Source organism: Hyla sarda, unplaced genomic scaffold, assembly GCF_029499605.1.
Source record: "Hyla sarda isolate aHylSar1 unplaced genomic scaffold, aHylSar1.hap1 scaffold_3069, whole genome shotgun sequence".
NCBI classification, from domain to species: Eukaryota; Metazoa; Chordata; class Amphibia; order Anura; family Hylidae; genus Hyla; species Hyla sarda.
The window spans coordinates 1-21,567 of record NW_026609791.1 but is presented as its reverse complement, the minus strand read 5'-3'; the positions used below and the strand labels follow the sequence as shown (position 1 = coordinate 21,567).

The 21,567-nt window shown below is 45.4% G+C and overlaps 1 protein-coding gene and 1 pseudogene across 2 annotated transcripts; one reads left to right on the top strand and one right to left on the bottom strand.

The window, feature by feature from the left end:
* The first annotated feature begins 258 nt into the window (after positions 1 to 258).
* LOC130328345 (zinc finger protein 84-like) lies at positions 259 to 21,407 on the top strand. 2 transcript variants are annotated; one of them, XM_056553449.1, is made up of 6 exons: positions 259 to 414; positions 9,800 to 9,974; positions 15,220 to 15,352; positions 16,848 to 17,027; positions 17,111 to 17,240; positions 19,449 to 21,399. In XM_056553449.1, the coding sequence occupies exons 3-6, from the start codon at positions 15,272 to 15,274 to the stop codon at positions 20,441 to 20,443; spliced, it is 1,386 nt and encodes a 461-aa protein (XP_056409424.1). In that variant the 5' UTR covers positions 259 to 414; positions 9,800 to 9,974; positions 15,220 to 15,271; the 3' UTR covers positions 20,444 to 21,399. The 2 variants fall into 2 exon arrangements, with proteins under 2 accessions (XP_056409424.1, XP_056409425.1); XM_056553450.1 differs by lacking the exons at positions 9,800 to 9,974; positions 15,220 to 15,352; positions 16,848 to 17,027; positions 17,111 to 17,240 and having other exon boundaries at positions 259 to 1,114; positions 19,653 to 21,407.
* Positions 2,748 to 2,840, bottom strand: LOC130328347 (U2 spliceosomal RNA; annotated as a pseudogene).
* Positions 21,408 to 21,567: the final 160 nt, after the last annotated feature.

The window sequence follows — 21,567 nt, the reverse complement described above, 5'->3', positions numbered from 1 at the left end:
GAATATCAAGCAGTCGGAGAAGACAACAGGGGCCACAGGAGCCATGTATATCAAGCAGGAGGGTTTACAGGGAAAATATCCAGGTAGGGTGGCTTTGGGGCTATATATATATATATATATATATATATATATATATATATATACATACACACATACTTCCCTGGAGTATCCCTTCAATATCTGAATTGGTCAACACAATTTGCAATTTGTATATATTTATAAATATTTGTATAATTTATAAATCATTTATTGGCAGATGACTTTAACAGGAGCTCAGAGGGACACCTGATCTCTTCAGACTTTAATGCATATGATGGTGGAATCAAGCAGGATACATGTGAAGAGTACGCCATTATCCCCGTTTCCCCCTCCGCCCTTCACAATGAAGATCTGTCATCTGATGCTATTATACAGGTTGTAATTTCCGATTCATCTGAGACTGTTGAGCATCAAAGTGCCCACACAGGGGAGGAGACATTTTCCTGTTCAGAATCTGGAAAAAGTCTCACCCAGAAATCAGCTCTTGTTACACATCAGAAAAGTCACTCAGAAACAAAGTCTTTTTCATGTATGGAATGTGGGAAATGTTTTAACCGAAAATGGGACCTTGCTAGACATCAGAAAATTCACACAGGAGAGACGTCCTTTTCATGTTCAGAATGTGGCAGATGTCTCATGCTGAAATCAGCGCTTCTTACACATCAGAGAAGTCACACAGGAGAGAAGCAATTTTCATGTTCAGAATGTGGGAAATGTTTTAGCAAAATATCAGGCCTTGCCAGACATCAGAGAATTCACACAGGGACAAAGCCGTATTCATGTTCAGATTGTGGGAAAAGTTTTAGCCAGAAATCAAATCTTGATAGACATCTGAGGAGTCACACGGGGGAAAGGCCGTTTTCGTGTTCAGAATGTGGGAAAGGTTTTAGATTTAAATCAAATCTTGATAAGCATCAGAAAAGTCACACGGGGGAGAAGCCGTATTCATGTTCAGAATGTGGGAAATGCTATAGAGCTAAATCAAATCTTGTTACACATCGGAGAACTCACACGGGGGAGAAGCCGTATTCATGTTCACAATGTGGGAAATGTTTCATACACATATCATATCTGCGTAATCATCTAAAAACTCACACAGGGACATAGTCATTGGCTTTTTCTGTTCCGTTTTTTACAATTAGAACAACTGTTACTGTTATAGGCTGTCCGGGCATGCTGGGAGTTGTAGTTTTGCAACAGCTGGAGGCACCCTCGTTGGGAAACACTGACCTAGTGAGATATATGCCATAATTATTCGTTGTGATTCTAATGCCCAAAGAACGTCTAACGTGTTACTAGATGGGGCGTCACTAATAAACAAACCATTCAGTGTATATAATATATATATATATATATATATATATTATTTGTTCTTTTTAATTCTTTATTTTAAATTTCATGCATAATCACAACACACAATACAGTGACACAAAGTTCTTTATAAGGTTGTAAGCCTCATAACCCTCCCTCCCTTTTGCTGGTACTATTACCCCATCCCATAGGAAAAGGGGAGAGAAGAGAAGTTTGGACGCCAACCAAAAGATAAACCAAAAATGATCTCTTCAATAATGTGAGCGTCAAACCAACTGCGGAAAACAACCTACCGCTTATACATTTCTCTAATTGTCTTATATCTATTTATATATTTATGCCCCCTTTCCCATCTACCCCCCTCCCACCTAGCACTACCCTTCATCCCTAAAGTAACCAGAGTCTCTCTCCTTAGGGCTCTTCTAACGAAAGAACTTTAAAGGAGTACTCCGGTGCAAAACTTTTTTTTTTTTTTTTTTTAAATGAACTGGTGCCATAAAGTTAAACAGATTTGTAAATTACTTCTATTAAAAAATCTTTACCCTTCTCGGCCTTTTGGCTAAGATGAAGTGTAGTATTGGTTCTTATCGGTTTCATGCCGGTGTGGAGCTGGTGGGGATGGGCGCTGCATGGTAGGGGGCAGGTGTACCGGGGCGTTCCGGGGCTGGTTCTGAAGAATCAGCTCGACAGCTGCCCCGATGTGACCAGTTACCTCCAGGTCTAGTCATGAGACTGAGAGGGTCTAGAGCCGAGGTAGTTTATTTATTTATTAATTTTTTTTTAGAGCCGAGGCACCCAAAGTGCAAGAAAAAGTGCAAATGTGTCACACTAAAAAAACGTGCACAAAGGATGCGGTCTATCGCTAAGCCCTTTTCCAACAGGAGAGAGACCCCCAACAAACCTACCCTTCACCTCTGGGCCAAAAGGTACCTGCAAGAATCCAGGTTCGATGCCCCTTTCCGCCGTAGCCGTATACTGGTGGGTGCAGGGAGGTGAGGAACCTGATGGCCACACACCCCTCCCCTAGACCGCCAGGAGGGACACCCAGAAGGGCCCCGCACCCTGACAATCCTGTGGACACACAAAACACGTAAAGTGTCACAGTGACATACAAAAAATAATAAGTGGATAAGTGCAGATATACTGCCGGGTCATCCAGCCGGATCTATAAAAATTTCCCTGATCCTAGCCAGAAGGCCGGGACACCAAGGGTGAGTGCCAAAGGTGAAGAGTAATGGTGCAGTGCGTTCACTTAGCGAGTTATAACACCCAGTTAGTTTCGGCACCTCAGGGTCACCACTCCCCGAGGCACAGAAGTATCTCGGCTCTACACCCCCCCCCCCCCCCAACCTCATGGCGAGACCAGCCCCGGAACTCCCCGATACACCTGCTCCTCCATGCAGCACCCATCCTACATCAATGGCAAAGACTAAACCACTGATAAGAACAGATACTACACTTGATCTTAGCCAAAAGGCCGAGAGAGCCAAGGTATTTTAGTGCCTCGGGGAGTGGTGACCCAAAGGTGCCGAAACTCACTGGGAGTATTGACTCACTGAGTGGAAGTACGGGCACCATGATCTCTTCACCTTGTGGCACTCACCTCTTGATTCCCGGCCTTCTGACTAGGATCAGAGAATTGTTTATAGATCCGGCCGGATGTCGGGGCAGTATATCTGCACATTCACTTATTTCTTTCTTTTTGTCACTGTGTCACTTTGCGTGTTTTGTGTCCACAGTATTGTCAGGATGCAGTAGCCCTTCAGGGTGTCCCTCCTAGCGGTCTAGGGGAGGTGTGTGTGGCCATCAGGTTCCACACCTCCCTGCAAACACCCCGGGTATTTCTGCATGGGCAGGGTACCTACCGTTATCGGCTCTACGGGCAGATACCTCGGCTAACACCAAGGGGGATGCCGGGAGCATTTGTGGTCCCTTAGTAGCTTCGGCGAAAAGGGGCATCGAACCTGGAACCTCGCAGGTACCTTTTGGGCCAGAGGTGAAGGGTAAGGTTTGTTGGGGGCCTCTCTCTTGTCGGAAAAGGGCTTGCGATAGACCGCATTTTCCACCGTAGTACCCCTTTAAGTGTGTGTGTGGGGGGGGGGGGGGGGGGTTATCTCCCCTCTCTCTTGAAGATCCCCTGAGAGGCGACCACTCCAGCCAATCTGGTATCTCTATAGGATCTATATTTAGGAAAACAAATAGTTCAGGCAGGTCCTCATGTCTATGTAGGAAAAAGGTTTCCGTATTTCCTTCACCACGAGATGAAACGGGGGACCCCAGCGATAAATTTCTCCCACTTCCTTCATTGTTGTCAGTAATGGATGCGTAAGGCGTCTCATTGTGGAAAAGTCAGTAAATACATATACCTGTACACCCCCAAATTCTACTGAAGCCTCTAGTCTTGCTGCCTGCACGATGATTTATCTTATTAAAAATGACCGTCACCCGTCGTCCTGTAGATATAGGTCGGGCCGCCCCTTCAGTCTATTGTTCCGTCTTCCTCTGTTCTCCTGATCATCCATTCATAATATGTTGTAATTGTTGAATCATTTTCGTGGTCTCTCGTTTCCGTAACCGTGTTTGCGTTTTCTGTAATGTGATTTGTCAGTTGTTCATTTTCTGCCTTTATTTCCGTTACTGCCTGTTGCTGTGTTTGTTGAGCACTATCTAGGCCACTTTTAGTGTAGCAAACATTCAGAATGTGTCCCACCCTGAGCGTCTCCCGGGGTTGATGTCTTTGTTCCTCCGAATCTTCCCCCCTCCTCTCCCACGTCACCCAGCTTTCCTGTATGTCGTCCAGTTCTCTTCCTCCCAGGGTATTGTCTAAGCTCTGCCTGGGTTTTCTTGTGGCCCCTTCAATCTCATTCTGCAGACTTTCCCCTCTAAGGTCAGTTGGATGATCAGATTAATTTGCATTGTGCCGTAATTCGTTACCTTCAAGTTGGAGCCCTGCCCCCCGGCTGCTACCTGCTGCGCCCAGGACATCCTGCGAGCTGCGTCCCCTTGTATCCTCGCGACGTCCCCCGGTCTCTCCTTGCTACATTAGGGTGCGTTCACATGGAGAAATAGGAGAGGAATCCTCACGTAAAAATTCTGCCGCGGAATTTCCCTTCTTATTAATTTTTTTTCGTGCAGAATTTCCACGCAAATTTCGTGCAGATTCCAAACGGAAACGATTTCAAGCGGAAACATTTTTACCATTGACTTCAATGGACTTTTGCTCGCGTATTCCGCAAGAAGAATGAACATGTTCTTTTTTCTAGCGGAACGGAATTCCACAAGCGGAATGTACGCAGTGTGAACAGTGCCGAGTAAGTCAATGGTAAAGCAGATGTTAATTATTTCTAAGCAGAGAATTCAAGAGGAATTTCTCGAGTAAATTCGTCTTGAATTATTCAGTGTGAATGGACCCTTACAGCTGTCTCAGTTCGCTCTCCTAGACCCGAGAATCACGTGACTCCGCGCCTCCGCGAGCAGTAACAGTCGAGCGGTCAGCTGACTAAAGAACCCCGGCAGGGCCTCCGCGACGAGCTGTATCCGTGATCTTGGAGCGCTGTGTCATGCGATACGGCAGATTCACTGCAGATCATCGGCGGACTGGCATTCCCCGCGACACAAAGCAGCACTCCACTGCGGCTACAAGATAGCGAGGTGCATGGTACAGGGTAGCGAGTCACAAAGGGGGCTAAGCTAGCTGGGTCTTCCAATGGAGGAGACGGGGACCCAATTAATGCTGGTCCGGGTAACTAGCCGACGAGCTCAGCGACGCAGCTTCACACCACCGCCATGGTTAAGCCACACCCCCAAGTGAGTCAGTGTATTTCCCGACGTGTTTCTTTGCTCTGAGGATACACTATGTGGACATTTATTAGACAAGTTGTATTTCTGAGGATTCATTTTAATATTGAAGAGTTACGATGTTCTCCATGAGTCTACAGTGTTACTAAACCTTAAACCTGAATATGTAAGAAAGTAGACACGCCGGTTTTGTCTTTCCTAGGAGAATGTTTACGTGCGCACGATTATTGGACGATTATTGTGCAACTAAATGTTAGTTTTCCCATCTCACTTGTTTATTTTTTATCTATTTAAGAGAAAATAATTAACAAGTTCAAAATTTACTAATAAAAATAATAAACATTTGTGACATTTCCAAGACAGAAAAATTGTGGAGTGTGTCAGTTTCTCCCGGCAGACGCGCAGGTCTATTTGTAGGTCACTTGATGTCATCCTACTGTTCTGGTGTCATTTGAATGAGTTGATGGTCATCTTGGTCAGTGGACAGTCGTTTTTCCCCGCTGTGTAGTGTAGTTGTCCCCAATGTCTGTTGCTTGACCCAAGTGGGAGGACGGAGAGGACAGTAGCGGAGGACTGAGAGGACAGCAGGAGAGAACGAAGAAGACAGCAGGAGAGAACGAAGAGGACAGCAGGAGAGAACGAAGAGGACAGCAGGAGAGAACGAAGAGGACAGCAGGAGAGGACTGAGAGGACAGCAGGAGAGAACGAAGAGGACAGCAGGAGAGAACGAAGAGGACAGCAGGAGAGAACGAAGAGGACAGCAGGAGAGGACTGAGAGGACAGCAGGAGAGAACGAAGAGGACAGCAGCAGAGGACTGAGAGGACAGCAGGAGAGAACGAAGAGGACAGCAGTAGAGGACTGAGAGGACAGCAGGAGAGAACGAAGAGGACAGCAGGAGAGAACGAAGAGGACAGCAGCAGAGGACTGAGAGGACAGCAGGAGAGAACGAAGAGGACAGCAGCAGAGGACTGAGAGGACAGCAGGAGAGAACGAAGAGGACAGCAGCAGAGGACTGAGAGGACAGCAGGAGAGAACGAAGAGGACAGCAGTAGAGGACTGAGAGGACAGCAGGAGAGAACGAAGAGGACAGCAGCAGAGGACTGAGAGGACAGCAGGAGAGAACGAAGAGGACAGCAGCAGAGGACTGAGAGGACAGCAGGAGAGAACGAAGAGGACAGCAGCAGAGGACTGAGAGGAGAGCAGGAGAGAACGAAGAGGACAGCAGCAGAGGACTGAGAGGACAGCAGGAGAGAACGAAGAGGACAGCAGCAGAGCACTGAGAGGACAGCAGGAGAGAACGAAGAGGACAGCAGCAGAGGACTGAGGACAGCAGGAGAGAACGAAGAGGACAGCAGCAGAGGACTGAGAGGACAGCAGGAGAGAACGAAGAGGACAGCAGCAGAGGACTGAGAGGACAGCAGCAGAGGACTGAGAGGACAGCAGCAGAGGACTGAGAGGACAGCAGGAGAGAACGAAGAGGACAGCAGCAGAGGACTGAGAGGACAGCAGCAGAGGACTGAGGACAGCAGGAGAGAACGAAGAGGACAGCAGCAGAGGACTGAGGACAGCAGGAGAGAACGAAGAGGACAGCAGCAGAGGACTGAGAGGACAGCAGGAGAGAACGAAGAGGACAGCAGCAGAGGACTGAGAGGACAGCAGGAGAGAACGAAGAGGACAGCAGCAGAGGACTGAGAGGACAGCAGGAGAGAACGAAGAGGACAGCAGTAGAGGACTGAGAGGACAGCAGGAGAGAACGAAGAGGACAGCAGGAGAGAACGAAGAGGACAGCAGCAGAGGACTGAGAGGACAGCAGGAGAGAACGAAGAGGACAGCAGCAGAGGACTGAGAGGACAGCAGGAGAGAACGAAGAGGACAGCAGCAGAGGACTGAGAGGACAGCAGGAGAGAACGAAGAGGACAGCAGCAGAGGACTGAGAGGACAGCAGGAGAGAACGAAGAGGACAGCAGCAGAGGACGGCAGCGGAGGACGGAGGATGGCAGAGGGAGGACTGAGAGGATGGCAGAGGGAGGATGGAGAGGATGGCAGAGGGAGGACAGCAGAAGGAGGACGGCAGAGGGAGGTCGGTGAGGACTGAAGAGGGAGGACAGAGACTCTACTACATACACATCACACGGACGGCTCTGCTACATCCACATCATACACATCACACACGGACGGCTCCGCTACATACACATCGAGACGGCTCTGCTACATACACATCACATAGAGACGGCTCTGCTACATACACATCACACATGGACGGCTCTGCTACATACACATCACACACGGACGGCTCTGCTACATACACATCACACAGAGACTGCTCTGCTACATACACATCAAACACGGACTGCTCTGCTACATCCACATCACACACGGACGGCTCTGCTACATACACATCACACACGGACGGCTCTGCTACATACACATCACACACGGACTGCTCTGCTACATCCACATCACACACGGACGGCTCTGCTACATACACATCACACAGAGACAGCTCCGCTACTTACACATCACACACGGACGGCTCTGCTACATACACATCACACACGGACGGCTCTGCTACATACACATCACATAGAGACGGCACTGCTACATACACATCACACACGGACGGCTCTGCTACATACACATCACACACGAACGGCTCCGCTACATACACATCACACAGAGACAGCTCCACTACATACACATCACACACAGACGGCTCTGCTACATACACATCACACAGAGACGGCTCTGCTACATACACATCACACAGAGACTGCTCTGCTACATACAGATCACACACGGATGGCTCTGCTACATCCACATCACACACGGACTGCTCTGCTACATCCACATCACACACGGACGGCTCTGCTACATACACATCACACACGGATGGCTCTGCTACATACAGATCACACAGAGACGGCTCCGCTACATACACATCACACAGAGACGGCTCCGCTACATACACATCACACAGAGACGGCTCTGCTACATACACATCACACAGAGACTGCTCTGCTACATACACATCACACGGAGGGCTCTGCTACATACACATCACACGGAGGGCTCTGCTACATAACACATCACACAGAGACGGCTCTGCTACATACACATCACACACGGACGGCTCTGCTACATACACATCACACACTGACGGCTCTGCTACATAACACATCACACAGAGACGGCTCTGCTACATACACATCACACGGATGGCTCTGCTACATAACACATCACACAGAGACGGCTCTGCTACATACACATCACACACGGACGGCTCTTCTACATACACATCACACACTGACGGCTCTGCTACATACACATCACACGGATGGCTCTGCTACATAACACATCACACAGAGACGGCTCTGCTACATACACATCACACGGACGGCTCTGCTACATACACATCACACGGACGGCTCTGCTACATACACATCACACAGAGACGGCTCCGCTACATACACATCACACACGGACGGCTCTGCTACATACACATCACACACGGACGGCTCTGCTACATATACATTACACAGAGACGGCTCCGCTACATCCACATCACACACGGACGGCTCTGCTACATCCACATCACACACGGACGTCTCTGCTACATACACATCACACGGATGGCTCTGCTACATAACACATCACACAGAGACAGCTCTGCTACATACACATCACACAGAGACGGCTATGCTACATACACATCACACAGAGACGGCTCTGCTACATACACAACACACGGACGGCTCTGCTACATACACAACACACGGACGGCTCTGCTACATACACATCACACAGAGAAGGCCCCGCTACATACACATCACACACGGACGGCTCTGCTACATACACATCACACACGGACGGCTCTGCTACATACACATCACACACAGACGGCTCTGCTACATACACATCACACATGGACGGCTCTGCTACATACACATCACACACGGATGGCTCTGCTACATACACATCACACAGAGACGGCTCTGCTACATACACATCACACAGACGGCTCTGCTACATACACATCACACAGAGACGGCTCTGCTACATCCACATCACACAGACTGTTCCGCTACATACACATTACACACGGACGGCTCTGCTACATACACATTACACACAGACGGCTCCACTACATAGACATCACATAGAGACGGCTCTGCTACATACACATCACACAGAGACGGCTCCGCTACATACACATCACACAGACTGTTCCGCTACATACACATCACACACAGACGGCTCTGCTACATACACATCACACAGAGACGGCTCCGCTACATACACATCACACACGGACGGCTCCACTACATACACATCACACAGACTGTTCAGCTACATACACATCACACACGGACAGCTCCACTACATACACATCACACACGGTCGGCTCCACTACATACACATCACACACAGACGGCTCCACTACATAGACATCACATAGAGACGGCTCTGCTACATACACATCACACACGGACGGCTCCACTACATACACATCACACATGGTCGGCTCCACTACATACACATCACACAGAGACAGCTCCACTACATGCACACAGGATTTCGGAGGCCTTTTTTTTTATTAAAGTAATGATCTGATTGGTTGCTATGGTAACTGCTCTCCTTTCCTCTGCACAGGTTTGATACATCTCCCCATAGACTTCATCTCATCCTGCAGAGTCCTGTGTACACAGAACACCTACCTGGTCATGTGATCCCCTGACTCCTCCCCTCCATGTGACTGATCACATGACTGTGACATCATCGCAGGTCCTGTATCCACAGAGCAGCTGCACAGTCCTCTACAGGTCAGGTATGTGATGGGCAGCGGTCATATTATTATTGTGGGTCAGGTGACCCCGGTGATGTCATCACACACCGTCTCCTCAGTCCGGTGAGCACAGACACTACTTGTGCTCATATTATTGTGGGTCAGGTGACCCCAGTGATGTCATCACACATCGTCTCCTCAGTCCGGTGACCACAGACACTACTTGTGCTCATATTATTATTGTGGGTCAGGTGACCCCGGTGATGTCATCACACATCGTCTCCTCAGTCCGGTCAGCACAGACACTACTTGTGCTCATATTATTATTGTGGGTCAGGTGACCCCAGTGATGTCATCACACATCGTCTCCTCAGTCCGGTGACCACAGACACTACTTGTGCTCATATTATTATTGTGGGTCAGGTGACCCCAGTGATGTCATCACACATCGTCTCCTCAGTCCGGTGACCACAGACACTACTTGTGCTCATATTATTATTGTGGGTCAGGTGACCCCAGTGATGTCATCACACATCGTCTCCTCAGTCCGGTGAGCACAGACACTACTTGTGCTCATATTATTATTGTAAGTCAGGTGACCCCAGTGATGTCATCACACATCGTCTCCTCAGTCCGGTGACCACAGACACTACATGTGCTCATATTATTATTGTGGGTCAGGTGACCCCAGTGATGTCATCACACGTTGTCTCCTCAGTCCGGTGAGCACAGACACTACTTGTGCTCATATTATTATTGTGGGTCAGGTGACCCCAGTGATGTCATCACACATCGTCTCCTCAGTCCGGTGACCACAGACACTACTTGTGCTCATATTATTATTGTGGGTCAGGTGACCCCAGTGATGTCATCACACATCGTCTCCTCAGTCCGGTGAGCACAGACACTACTTGTGCTCATATTATTGTGGGTCAGGTGACCCCAGTGATGTCATCACACATCGTCTCCTCAGTCCGGTGAGCACAGACAATACTTGTGTTCATATTATTATTGTGGGTCAGGTGACCCCAGTGATGTCATCACACATCGTCTCCTCAGTCCGGTGAGCACAGACACTACTTGTGCTCATATTATTATTGTGGGTCAGGTGACCCCAGTGATGTCATCACACATCGTCTCCTCAGTCCGGTGAGCACAGACACTACTTGTGCTCATATTATTATTGTGGGTCAGGTGACCCCAGTGATGTCATCACACATCATCTCCTCAGTCCGGTGAGCACAGACACTACTTGTGCTCATATTATTATTGTGGGTCAGGTGACCCCAGTGATGTCATCACACATCGTCTCCTCAGTCCGGTGAGCACAGACACTACTTGTGCTCATATTATTATTGTGGGTCAGGTGACCCCGGTGATGTCATCACACATCGTCTCCTCAGTCCGGTGAGCACAGACACTACATGTGCTCATATTATTATTGTGGGTCAGGTGACCCCGGTGATGTCATCACACATCGTCTCCTTAGTCCGGTGAGCACAGACACTACATGTGCTCATATTATTATTGTGGGTCAGGTGACCCCAGTGATGTCATCACACATCGTCTCCTCAGTCCGGTGACCACAGACACTACATGTGCTCATATTATTATTGTGGGTCAGGTGACCCCAGTGATGTCATCACACGTTGTCTCCTCAGTCCGGTGAGCACAGACACTACTTGTGCTCATATTATTATTGTGGGTCAGGTGACCCCAGTGATGTCATCACACATCGTCTCCTCAGTCCGGTGACCACAGACACTACTTGTGCTCATATTATTATTGTGGGTCAGGTGACCCCAGTGATGTCATCACACATCGTCTCCTCAGTCCGGTGAGCACAGACACTACTTGTGCTCATATTATTATTGTGGGTCAGGTGACCCCAGTGATGTCATCACACATCGTCTCCTCAGTCCGGTGACCACAGACACTACTTGTGCTCATATTATTATTGTGGGTCAGGTGACCCCAGTGATGTCATCACACATCGTCTCCTCAGTCCGGTGAGCACAGACACTACTTGTGCTCATATTATTGTGGGTCAGGTGACCCCAGTGATGTCATCACACATCGTCTCCTCAGTCCGGTGAGCACAGACAATACTTGTGTTCATATTATTATTGTGGGTCAGGTGACCCCAGTGATGTCATCACACATCGTCTCCTCAGTCCGGTGAGCACAGACACTACTTGTGCTCATATTATTATTGTGGGTCAGGTGACCCCAGTGATGTCATCACACATCGTCTCCTCAGTCCGGTGAGCACAGACACTACTTGTGCTCATATTATTATTGTGGGTCAGGTGACCCCAGTGATGTCATCACACATCATCTCCTCAGTCCGGTGAGCACAGACACTACTTGTGCTCATATTATTATTGTGGGTCAGGTGACCCCAGTGATGTCATCACACATCGTCTCCTCAGTCCGGTGAGCACAGACACTACTTGTGCTCATATTATTATTGTGGGTCAGGTGACCCCGGTGATGTCATCACACATCGTCTCCTCAGTCCGGTGAGCACAGACACTACATGTGCTCATATTATTATTGTGGGTCAGGTGACCCCGGTGATGTCATCACACATCGTCTCCTTAGTCCGGTGAGCACAGACACTACTTGTGTTGTGTAGTCAAACTAGTACATGGATTGTAGGATAAGACTTACCAGGAAAGGTTAAAGGACCTAAACATGTATAGAAGAAAGAAGAGACTGAGGGATATGATAGAGACTTTATATACATAAAGGAATAGGATATATAAAAGAAGAAAAACAACCACAAGAGGATATAGTGTTATATAGAGGGGGAAGGTTTCTGTAGTAAGTATAAGGCTATCCTTCATATAAGATAGAGATAGGTATAGGGCTATCCTTCATATAAGATAGGGGTAGGTATAAGGCTATCCTTCATATAAGATAGGGATAGGCATAAGGCTATCCTTCATATAAGATAGGGATAGGTATAAGGCTATCCTTCATATAAGATAGGGAAAGACATAAGGCTATCCTTCATATAAGATAGGGATAGGTATAAGGCTATCCTTCATATAAGATAGAGATAGGTATAAGGCTATCCTTCATATAAGATAGAGATAGGTGTAAGGCTATCCTTCATATAAGATAGGGATAGGTATAAGGCTATCCTTCATATAAGATAGAGATAGGTATAAGGCTATCCTTCATATAAGATAGAGATAGGTATAAGGCTATCCTTCATATAAGATAGGGATAGGCATAAGGTTATCCTTCATATAAGATAGGGATAGGTATAAGGCTATCCTTCATATAAGATAGAGATAGGTATAAGGCTATCCTTCATATAAGATAGGGATAGGTATAAGGCTATCCTTCATATAAGATAGAGATAGGTATAAGGCTATCCTTCATATAAGATAGAGATAGGTATAAGGCTATCCTTCACATAAGATAGAGATAGGTGTAAGGCTATCCTTCATATAAGATAGAGATAGGTATAAGGCTATCCTTCATATAAGATAGGGATAGGTATAAGGCTATCCTCCATATAAGATAGGGATAGGTATAAGGCTATCCTTCATATAAGATAGAGATAGGTATAAGGCTATCCTTCATATAAGATAGAGATAGGTATAAGGCTATCCTTCATATAAGATAAAGATAGGTATAAGGCTATCCTTCATATAAGATAGAGATAGGTGTAAGGTTATCCTTCATATAAGATAATGATAGGTATAAGGCTATCCTTCATATAAGATAGAGATATGTATAAGGCTATCCTTCATATAAGATAGAGATAGGTATAAGGCTATCCTTCATATAAGATAGGGATAGGTATAAGGCTATCCTTCATATAAGATAGAGATAGGTATAAGGCTATCCTTCATATAAGATAGGGATAGGTATAAGGCTATCCTTCATATAAGATAGGGATAGGTATAAGGCTATCCTTCATATAAGATAGGGATAGGTATAAGGCTATCCTTCATATAAGATAGGGATAGGTATAAGGCTATCCTTCATATAAGATAGGGATAGGTATAAGGCTATCCTTCATATAAGATAGGGATAGGTATAAGGCTATCCTTCATATAAGATAGGGATAGGTATAAGGCTATTCTTCATATAAGATAGAGATAGGTATAAGGCTATCCTTCATATAAGATAGGGATAGGCATAAGGCTATCCTTCATATAAGAGAGAGATAGGTATCAGGCTATCCTTCGTATAAGATAGAGATAGGTATAAGGGTATCCTTCCTATAAGATAGGGATAGGTGTAAGGCTATCCTTCATATAAGATAAAGATAGGTATAAGGTTATCCTTCATATAAGATAGGGATAGGCATAAGGCTATCCTTCATATAAGAGAGAGATAGGTATCAGGCTATCCTTCGTATAAGATAGAGATAGGTATAAGGGTATCCTTCCTATAAGATAGAGATAGGTATAAGGCTATCCTTCATATAAGATAGGGATAGGTGTAAGGCTATCCTTCATATAAGATAGGGATAGGTGTAAGGCTATCCTTCATATAAGATAGGGATAGGTGTAAGGCTATCCTTCATATAAGATAGAGATAAGCATAAGGCTATCCTTCCTATAAGATAGGGATAGGTATAAGGCTATCCTTCATATAAGATAGGGTCAGGGACTATTGATAGGATCAGATTATTGGGCAGACTAGATGGGCCAAATGGTTCTTATCTGCCGACACATTCTATGTCTCAGGTTGCCGAGGCAACAGTACAACACCCTTGGAGTTCTGTGCACGATCCCTAGTGTTACTAATAGAAACATCCGAGAGGGAGCAGTAATCCTCCGCCCGTCTTGTTTAATGTTTTTGTATTCTTACATTGTTCCCTGTTTACTTTGGATATTATTTGAGGCTCTGTGGTTTTGGGTGTGTAGCCACATAAAGGGGTTATCCGGGATATAAAATGTATACAGGGGGGATCCGACCTCTGGGACCTCAAGAATGGGCCCGTCTATTACCTCGGAGGGCTGCAGCCCCCACCTTCTGAGACCGACTGGTCTGAGGCGGACATCACGGCTGCCGGTGATTGGCTGAGCGGGCGTCACATGTCCGGACTTCTTTATACTGTAATAATTGCTGCGGCCCATGACCGAGCGTCACATGACGACACCACATGGTGGGACACTGCACCGACCACAGATACCGACAAGTTATTATATCCAATATAACATCTGCCCTTGTATCTCCCGACGTGTTTCCTAATTATCTCCAGAAATTGTATTTTATTTCTATCATCATCGTCTCCTCTCCTCCGGTCCCTACAATCCAGGATCCTCTCAGCTGATTCTTCTATAGAAGAGAATATTCCTGATCGACCATCAATGATGAAGAAGGACAGAGACAAGATGGCGGAGAGGATAATACACCTCACCATAGAGATACTCTTCCAGCTTACCGGAGAGGTGAGGGATTCTGGGAGTGATGTCACATGACCTCATTCTTCTCTATGGTAATCACATGATATGACTGGAGAGGTGAGAGATTCTGGTAGTGATGTCACATGACCTCATTCTTCTCTATGGTAATCACATGATATGACTGGAGAGGTGAGGGATTCTGGGAGTGATGTCACATGACCTCATTCTTCTCTTTGGTAATAACATGATATGACTGGAGAGGTGAGGGATTCTGAGAGTGATGTCACATGACCTCATTCTTCTCTATGGTAATCACATGATATGACAGGAGAGGTGAGGGATTCTGGGAGTGATGTCTCATGACCTCTTTCTTCTCTATGGTAATCACATGATATGACTGGAGAGGTGAGGGATTCTGGTAGTGATGTCACATGACCTCATTCTTCTCTATGGTAATAACATGATATGACCGGAGAAGTGAGGGATTCTGGGAGTGATGTCGCATGACCTAATTCTTCTCTATGGTAATCACATGATATGACTGGAGAGGTGAGGGATTCTGGGAGTGATGTCACATGACCTCATTCTTCTCTATAGTAATCACATGATATGACTGGACAGGTGAGGGATTCTGGGAGTGATGTCACATGACCTCATTCTTCCCTATGGTAATAACATGATATGACCGGAGAGGTGAGGGATTCTGGGAGTGATGTCCCATGAACTCATTCTTCTCTATGGTAATCACATGATATGACTGGAGAGGTGAGGGATTCTGGGAGTGATGTCACATGAACTCATTCTTCTCTATGGTAATCACATGATATGACTGGAGAGGTGAGGGATTCTGGGAGTGATGTCATATGACCTCATTCTTCTCTATAGTAATCACATGATATGACTGGAGAGGTGAGGGATTCTGGGAGTGATGTCACATGACCTCATTCTTCTCTATGGTAATCACATGATATGACTGGAGAGGTGAGGGATTCTGGGAGTGATGTCACATGAACTCATTCTTCTCTATGGTAATCACATGATATGACTGGAGAGGTGAGGGATTCTGGGAGTGATGTCACATGACCTCATTCTTCTCTATAGTAATCACATGATATGACTGGAGAGGTGAGGGATTCTGGGAGTGATGTCACATGACCTCATTCTTCTCTATAGTAATCACATGATATGACTGGAGAGGTGAGGGATTCTGGGAGTGATGTCACATGACCTCATTCTTCTCTATGGTAATCACATGATATGACTGGAGAGGTGAGGGATTCTGGGAGTGATGTCACATGACCTCATTCTTCTCTATGGTAATCACATGATATGACTGGAGAGGTGAGGGATTCTGGGAGTGATGTCACATGAACTCATTCTTCTCTATGGTAATCACATGATATGACTGGAGAGGTGAGGGATTCTGGGAGTGATGTCACATGACCTCATTCTTCTCTATGGTAATCACATGATATGACTGGAGAGGTGAGGGATTCTGGGATGTATGTAGTGATATGTATTATTGTGTCCCCATAACCAGGATTACACAGTGGTGAAGAAGACCTCTAGGGGGCACCATCAGGCCCCTGTGTGTGAAGGATGGGGAAGAACCCTGAGGCCAATCCCGGGGCCTCCACCTCACTCCCTGATACATGAGGAGATGAATGAGCAGAAGATCCTAGAACTCACCAACAAGATGGTGGAGCTGCTGACTGGAGAGGTGACCCTGCTGGGAATGCTGGGACATTATACAGTAACGCTATGAAGGGATGGGGGTGATGACTGTATCATTGTGTGTGTCAGGTTCCTATAAGGTGTCAGGACGTGGCCGTCTATTTCTCCATGGAGGAGTGGGAGTATTTAGAAGGACACAAGGATCAGTACATAGCGGACATAGTCATGATGGAGGATCAGCAGCCCCTCACATCAGCAGGTAATACACATGACTATATAGATTATTGCATGAAACATACAAGAGCCTGCAAGGGGCTCATACCTCCCAGCATTAAACAGATTTAGAAAATCCAAATTAGGAAAATATGGGGGTGCTTCAAAACATAGCATTTAATATTAATACACTAAAATCACACCTCAAAGTATATTAGTGTATAATAATGCCCAATACCAAAATCATATTATTAACTGATACCGATATTCATACCACTGTACGTGGATTAGTGTATGAACAGTGAGAGCACAGTGTAGCCGTCAGACAGTACGGCTCCCCGCCACTGCGGGTTTGTGTGCCATCCGGGATTCTGGTTCAGATGCAGCAGCGGTTAACTGTAATCGGGACACTATAAGGAACTGTCCTATGTCCGCTGCAGGAACCCTACACCCCCTGAGTAAAGCACTATGTATCGGGTGCTACTCAAACTAAGTAACTGCCTTCATATATAGAACTGTTTATAAGTCCACACAAGTATTGTTTGTGGTAAATCCCCTGATGATGCCCAAGATAGGGGCAGAAACGCGTAGGGAGTAAACAAGTGTGGTGTGGCTGTTCATACACTAATCCCCGTACAGTGGTATGAATATCGGTATCAGTTAATAATATGATTTTGGTGTTGGGCATTATTATACACTAATATACTTTGAGGTGTGATTTTAGTGTATTAATATTAAATGCTATGTTTTAAAGCACCCCCATATTTTCCTAATTTGGATTTTCTAAATCAATACACATGACTACACTGCCTTTATTCTATATATGTGGTGTAGCACTGATGTTATATACATATATACAGGTCTTGATGGTGTAGCACTGATGTTATATATATATATATATATATATATATATATATATATACACACAGGTTTTGATGGTGTGGTTGGAGTGCACATGCTCCGGATATAGTAAATGGTGCAGGGCCTGTGTCAGGTCGGTTCTGGTGTAGATTTTTTGCGTAATTAAAGGCCATGCAGTAAATCTTTGACTTTCTTTTAGAAAAAGTCTCACGTGGTAAATCCCGTATCTCTGCAGAGTAAAAAGCAGATCTGGTGAAAAACATCTCTTCGGGGATAAATAGTGCAGACCGGCGTACCGCTAAATGTCACACGTGACATTTTTGTATACACAAAATACCTGTGTAAAGTATAGGAAGTACAAGGGTTAGTATAGGAAGTACAGGGGTAGGTAAGTATAGGAAGTACAAGGGTTAGTATAGGAAGTACAGGGGTAGGTAAGTATAGGAAGTACAAGCGTTAGTATAGGAAGTACAAGGGTAGGTAAGTATAGGAAGTACAAGGGTTAGTATAGGAAGTACAGGGGTAGCTAAGTATAGGAAGTACAGGGGTTAGTATAGGAAGTACAGGGGTATTTTAGTATAGTATGTATAGGGGTAGGTTAGTATAATAAGTATAGGGGTTGGTTAGTATAATATGTATAGGGGTAGGTTAGTATAGTAAGTATAGGGGTAGGTTAGTATAGTAAGTATAGGGGTAGGTTAGTATAGTAAGTATAGGGGTAGGTAAGTATAGTAAGTATAGGGGTAGATAAGTATAGGGGTAGGTAAGTATTGGGTTAGGTAAGTATAGTAAGTATTGGGGTAGGTAAGTATAGTATAGGGCTAGGTAAGTATAGTATAGGGCTAGGTAAGTAAAGTATATGGGTAGGTAAGTATAGGGGTAGGTAAGTATAGTAAGTATTGGGGTAGGTAAGTATAGGGGTAGGTAAGTATAGTAAGTATTGGGGTAGGTAAGTATAGGGTTAGGTAAGTATAGTAAGTATTGGGTTAGGTAAGTATTGGGGTAGGTAAGTAAAGTATATGTGTAGGTAAGGAAAGTATATGGGTAGGTAAGTATAGGGGTATCTAAGTATAGTAAGTATATGGGTAGGTAAGTATAGGGTTAGGTAAGTATATAGTTTAGTTTTTTCCCCAGACACAGTAATATATGAATTTTTGCAAATACCAGATAGCCCCTTTAAAGGGGTACTCCACTGGCTATGTGAGCGCTGTGGGGGTATGCCATGCCCCCTCGTGACATCATGCCCCGCCCCCTCAATGCAAGTCAAGGTGTGATGTCACAAGAGGGTGTGGCCCACCCCCGCAGTGCGCATACAGCTGAATTTTGCTACTTCTGTTTATACAGAAAGGTTCTGACTTATCAATAGGATAAAAATCAATTCTTCTTTTGTCAGATGACCGCACCAGGAGATCGGAGGGTCACATGATATCTCCAGATTTGAGGGCATATGATGGCGGTATCACACAAGATACATATCAAGACCATGTGATCATCCCAGGTACAACCTCAGCCATTCACAGCCAAGATCTGTCATCTATACAGGCTCTATATTATGATTCATCTCGGACTGTGACACAAGGTATTAATCACAGAGGAGATGCTGAACATGAAAGATCTCACAAAGGGGAGAAGCCATTTTTATGTTCAGAATGTGGCAAATGTTTTTCAAGAAAAAAAACTCTTGTTACACATCAAAAAATCCACACAGGGGAGAAGCCATTTTCGTGTTCTTTATGTGGGAAAAGTTTTATCCAGAAATCAGATCTTTCCAGACATCAGAAAATTCACACAGGGGCAAAGCCATTTTCATGTTCAGAATGTGGGAAACTTTTTGTACAGAAATCAGCTCTTCTTATACATCAGAGAAATCACACGGGAACAAAGCCTTTTAAGTGTAAGGAATGTGGTAAATGTTTTACCCAGAAATCGGATCTTGTCAGGCATCAGAGAATTCACACGGAGGTGAAGCCATTTTCATGTTCTGAATGCGGAAAATGTCTGATCCAGAAATCAGCTCTTGCCGCGCATCAGAGGAGTCACACAGGGACAAAGCCATTTTCGTGTTCAGAATGTGGGAAATGTTTTAACCAGATATCCGATCTTGCCAGACATCAAAGAATTCACACAGGGACAAAGCCGTTTTTATGCTCTGAATGTGGGAAATGTTTTAACCAGAAATCAAATCTTGACAGACATCAGAGGAGTCACACAGGGGAGAAGCCGTTTTCATGTTCAGAATGTGGGAAATGTTATAGAGTCAAATCGAATCTTGTTATACATCAGAGAAGTCACACGGGGGAGAAGCCGTATTCATGTTCAGAATGTGAAAAAGGTTTAAATCCCAAATCATATCTTCTTAATCATCAAACAACTTACTCAGGAAAGTAGCCTTAGTCTTTTATTTAGCGGTTTTAAACATGCAGTGTGCACCGGGCTTTACATCAAACGGTCCCTGTACACTGCACGCTGGGTAGGACCGGTCATCATGAACCACATTTTAGAGTTCGGAGAATTACATGAATAACATAAAGCAATCTGTCCAAGACGAAGATTGTCTGGTTTTTCCATAGCAACCAATTACATAAATCTGGGCCACCAAATCTAAATTAAAGTGGTACTCCAGTTTAGGAAAATGTATCCCCTACCCAAAGGATAAGTGTCTGATCTCGGGGATCCAACCACTGGGATCTTGGGGGTCAAACCAGTGTCAACCCCCCCCCCCCCCTCCATGCATGGTGAGAGCTGGGGTGCCGGGCAGGAGATTGCAGGGGGTCCCAGTAGTTGGAACTCTCGCAATCAGACACTTATCCCTTAAGTGTCAAAGAGGGATCCCTCCCGTTCAAGCTTGATTGACAGCTGGAAGGTGAGCCCTGTTTCCGGATCTTGTACTTGCACACACTTTGCATGTGCACAGGGCAGGAATGAGACTTGCAAACAGGGCTCGGCTTCCAGGTGACTGTCAATCAAGCATGAATGGGAAGGGGAGTGAGGAGGCATTCCTGGACTGAAGGGACTAAAGCAGTGGTTCCCAACCAGGGTGGCTCCAGCTGTTGCAAAACTACAACTCCCAGTTGTAGTTTTGCATCATTCTCTAGAAGACTGGAGGCTGTAATGAGGCCAATAAGGCTTCACCTAAGTCCTGAGTTAGGGGTATGAATACTTATGTCACTGCGGGATTATATCTTTTCCTCCTCAATAAATGAGTAAAGGTCTGTAACATTCTGTGATCGCTGTCATCATTACACACACTGTACATCTATATATACACATTACATACTGTACACCTATATATACACATTACATACTGTACACATTACATACTGTACACCTATATATACACATTACATACTGTACACCTATATATACACATTACACACTGTACACCTATATATACACATTACACACTGTACACCTATATATACACACACATTACATACTGTACACCTATATATACACATTACATACTGTACACCTATATATACACACATTACACACTGTACACCTATATATAC